General features: G+C 32.4%; 1 protein-coding gene across 1 annotated transcript in view; it reads right to left on the bottom strand.

Annotated features, from left to right (window-relative positions):
• The window catches only part of LOC108757111, a 3,651-nt gene extending 2,008 nt beyond the window's left edge, over window positions 1–1,643 (bottom strand). The window contains exons 1-3 of the mRNA XM_018501475.1: window positions 1,225–1,643; window positions 497–889; window positions 4–350 (exon numbers count right to left, since the gene is read on the bottom strand). Coding sequence (XP_018356977.1) covers window positions 4–350; window positions 497–889; window positions 1,225–1,338 — 854 coding nt within the window. The 5' untranslated portion in view covers window positions 1,339–1,643. The remainder of the gene's footprint in view (window positions 1–3; window positions 351–496; window positions 890–1,224) is intronic.
• Between the last annotated feature and the right edge of the window lie 3,251 nt (window positions 1,644–4,894).

The raw sequence follows: 4,894 nt of genomic DNA, 5'->3' as shown, positions 1-4,894 counted from the left end.
TACCGTAAAATTGAAGAAAGATAAATGCATAGATTTGTAAATCTCTGTTTCTGCCCGTTATAGTACTGTACTGCATCTTTATTAGAAATAGGTGGTAATTCTAATTGAGCCCAGATATCTACACTTTCCAGCTCCATTAAACCAGAGAATAATTCATCCATTATAGTATGCAAGTTATTACAAAGCAACACTTCATTATATGTTGTCGCAGTGTAAATGGATTTAGATGGTGGTGGTTTAAATGAGCGCTCTGTCGCTTTGGACAAAAGAATATAGCATTTTGCACTAGCATTAACCAAATTTTCTTGTGTAGAATCAATTTGTAATAATATCATTTTCCTTATCAGTTCCTGAAAATGTTAAAACAATTTCTCATTGTTAGAATGTTTTCTTATTAGCTTATAATTTCTTATGATAATTAAAATTAATATAAAATTACATTGACTAAATCAACGTAAAACTTGAGTTAATAAGATGAAATTGTTCATTCTATTACCTGAAACCTTTCACAAACTTCAGAATAATGATAAAGGAGAGCAGCCATCAAATAATAAATTGCTCCACATTTTGCATCTGGTTGCAATGCGCTAAGAACATTTATAAGCTGTTTGACATGTTGCATAGAGATCTGCTTATGCAAATCTGGAATCTCCTTGCAGTGCTCAATTAAAACTCCCAATACTTTACATGCCAGTATCAAATCTTGTATGCTGCTATGTACATTTTCTAGTACTTTAGTAGCATTGATTATCCAAAACAAACCATATTTTGCAAAGGTATCTTTGGAACATATAGGCAAAATTCTGTTTAAGATAGGTAGAAAGTCACAACCCGCTTGATTTATACGAGAATTAACACTTTTTACAAAAATATTTTGCACAGCGTTGACCTGAAATGTAAGCATAAGCGATACATTATGCAAAGTGTTTACAAAAAGAACATAAAGAATACTTTAATAACATAAGTCAATACAAACGTCGTTCTATCTCTTTGTATTTCATGAGTAACAAAAACAGAACAATATTTGTGCTAATTTATGTCATCATATAAAAAACACCTAAAAAGAATTTAGGCCTAATTGCATCAACATTACTACGACTTTAAGCAAAGCTTAAATCTCTCCCTCTCTTTTTAAAGAGAGAAAGTAAGAATTTTAAGTCTCGCTTAAAATCGAAGTAATGTTGGTGCAATCGAGCTTTATAAAAAGATGAATTTATTTCACACCTCGTGACTATCAAACGGCACGTCATTGTTATCAATAATCAAATCGTGCACCAACGATTCGAATTCCTTCGAATTCACGTCAAAGGAATTCACTAATCTAGTTATCGATGCCATTATTATTTTTTATTATCACTGCTTTACTTAAAAAGCACAAAATTTGCGGTCCACGTGCTTCTTTCCTCGTGGGTTCTACAAAGATATAAATAACTCTTCCTTTTGTGCTGGTAAAATTTGTGACACCTTCGATCTGTTCTTTTAGGCTGTAGAGAACATTATTTTTATATTGGGTAATTTCATTAAAATTATTCTTTTTATTTTTTTACGAATAACCGCAGAAATCTTGATTTTTGAGGTTATGTACACACACTTGAGTTTCTTGCGTGAAATGAAACTTAAGAAACCCATTTAGTGGCGCCTCTACGTGCAACTGCATCTTGAACTATGTTATAGCAACAGATATTTTTGGTGGGTAACTTAAACAAGTACGTGATAAAGATTATTGTCAGAGCAGAAAGAAATCTGAGAGAAGACATGAGGGCCTTTTTCCTGTAATTGTAAAATGTCTCCGCGCACTACTGTCCTTTGAAGAAGTGAATGTCAATACAACAATGTGCATTTGTTTGCGGTACTCCTGATGGAAATAAATCGCTTAAATCTTTACTAAAGGTTAATCCTTAATACACACGTTTGGGGTCATTCGTGTTCTGCGCATTTCTTTTTTTTTAAATACTAAGAACACCTGATTAAATACCGGTCTTTTTTTTATTCTTAAAAAAAGTTTGGCATCTAGAGAACAAATTTTATGTATTATCGGCCTCGATTCGTGCATATTCTTTAACTGGCATAACTCTAAAGTTCATCTTTGGGTCACGTGTGTGCAGAGTATGTTATTTCAGGGTTAAATTCTTTTTTTAATAATTCGCGAAATATTCTCGCAATACAACTGAGAATTAGTGGAAAATAAAGAAAAAAAAATTTTTTTTAGTGACAAATGTTCTAAGATAAAAGAGTTACTTTAGTATTTATTATTTTAAATAAATACACTTCTAACTTATTTTTTATTTAATATTTTTTATTTAAAATAAATCATAATAGTTATATTATCGAATCGGGATCAACATTATACGTAAAGAATTTAAAGAATTTTTGAAACACGGATTAATTTGCAGCAATACTAGTATCATAACTTAATTTTTTGAAAAATTAAATAATGATTAACAAGATATTTAATACTTTTAACCAAAGTTATATTGAACGCAAACTGTTTCGCAATATATTAAGAAAAATTAGCATGTATCTTTATATAAAAGATGTATAGAATATTATTAAAGTATATTTTTATTTAAGTATGAACCATTTAAAAGTACAATGAAAATTGAGACATAATGTACCGTTGGAATATCAAAAATACCTCACACACGCGAATAATTATCATTGTAATTATGTTTAAAAAAACCGTACAAGTAGCTACAGGATTAAATTAGTGTCAGAGATGCTACAAAACAAAGCGCGAAATGTATAACGATACCCGTTTGTCAAAATCATGTAAGATAAGAATATTCGAATAAACCGTGAATATTTTTTATACGCAGTAATTGGGTGCCTAAACGGCGCGCGACGAACAGCGAAAAGAGGGGAAGGCACCCTCCCCCTCGCTTTTCGCCGCGCGGCGAGGGGAGTGTCGCGTCGCGCGGCGCGGTGATTGACTACGTCATCACTTTGGCATTCGCTCGGCGACCTCGGAGCGAGACGGATGTGTGGCACGAGTCGTCCTGCGTGTCGCATCAATCCACGAAAATTAAATACATATCTAATGCGAATTGATAGTCATAATTTACGACCCGTGAACATGTCGAAGCGACTGCCATTCGTCGAAGGTATATTATAATTATATTATCACATGCTCGAAATAGGCGCCCTGATAAAAATAAAAATCAGAGCGTAAGTCGAATGTAATGGGAGAGCAACAGAAGCGTAAACGAAACTTGTAGGAAGCGAGAATTAAAACATCAAAATGTAAAAGAAGCATAAATGTTTTTTTTTTACATTTCATTGTTCCAATTTTTGCCTTCTAGAAGTTTCGTTCACGCTTCTGTTACTTGTCCATTACATCCGATTTATGCTCCGATTTTTATTTTCATCAGGGTGCCGAAATATATGATAATTTAGTTTAGAAATTACAAATTGTCACGTTTAAACCGGTACTTAATAATGTCCTCTTTAACGATCATGAGTGATAATACGTCTTTGCATATCACTCTCTATTTCCGAATCGAAAACGTACGATGCATAAATTTAGATTTGTTGAATTACGATTCAAAAGTAAAGAAAAATTAAAATGCGTTAATCTTTTTTTAAAAATATACGATAGACGAGTTGTGTGCGTAAAGAATAGAAATACAAAGATCGTACAATAAAGCCTATACAGCGAAGAATCTTAAAAATATAACGACTAGATTATTTTCTTCACTGATTTTGTAATATTCGTTAATATTTCGACAGTTAGATGATCGGCGCGCAACCTTGGGGATTGTTTTGGCGCGGAAGGGCGGACGCGTCGCGTTTATGCCAAATTACTGCGCAGTCATTCCATTATCGAGGTTCGTATAGGCAGGTAGCCGTGTCGCGTGCCGCTCTTCACATTTCTTTTTGAAACGTAATCGCGACAAATGAGATAATATGAAACATTGTACTTTACTGAATACTAAAAGTATACGATTACTAGCTCGCACCATTAATTATTCATAAAAGAATTGAGATAACATTATATATCACGGAACAGACATTCGTACGGTTAGAGATTCAGTCCTTTTATTCACTTTGAATTTATTTCGCAATAGTTACGAATTTACGTGTGCTTGATATTTATTTCTAAAAGTCAACCGATAATTGCATGGTAATATAGATAACAGATATTACATTTTTCAGATATTTTCCCTCTCACGGGTACACCTTAACGTGGTGAAAGGGTTGTATATCGGGAAAATATATACGAAGAGAACTTTTCTCAAGTATCTAAAAATTTTTGGAATGACACATCTAGATAAATTTTTAGATATTGAGCAAAATCGTTTTCTTCGTGTAAAAATCTAATGCTGAAGTTAACGTATCCTCGTCGCCGATTTGAAAATGAACGAACCGCAACCGGTTCGTCGCGTCACGTTCGTTTGTTTCGGAAGTGCCGTTCAAGTTATCGGACTTAAGTTATAGTCCACGCGCGTTTATAATGTATTATTCGCGAGTGTTTCACGCGAGTGTCCTGTGCGAGAGGATGTCAACCCGATTCTGAGAGGAGGAGGAGGTCTGGGAGAGACATCGGGCACCAGCGGAGCAACCTTGGGGTAAATATCATTTTTTACTTATGTAAAATTAATATTTATCTTCTATTTATTCTTAAGTCGTTTTATTTTAATGATTAAAAAATGATAATTAAAAAAAAGGATTATTTTAAAATTATTTTGAAATTTGGTAAATACGTATTTTTAAGAAAATGTATAATTATTTTTATAAATATAACTAAATGGTGAATTAAAAAATTTGATGCTTATAGGAATTATAACTTTTAAAATTTATATAATTATTTTCAAAAAAACTTTGCATTTAGTAAATATTTTTTAAAATATTGGTTGATTTTTTTATTCTCTTCTAATTTGGATTTTATATTCTTTTT

Source organism: Trachymyrmex septentrionalis, unplaced genomic scaffold, assembly GCF_001594115.1.
Source record: "Trachymyrmex septentrionalis isolate Tsep2-gDNA-1 unplaced genomic scaffold, Tsep1.0 scaffold132, whole genome shotgun sequence".
NCBI classification, from domain to species: Eukaryota; Metazoa; Arthropoda; class Insecta; order Hymenoptera; family Formicidae; genus Trachymyrmex; species Trachymyrmex septentrionalis.
The sequence above is the reverse complement of the archived record's forward strand: the minus strand, read 5'-3'. Positions and strand labels throughout refer to the sequence as shown.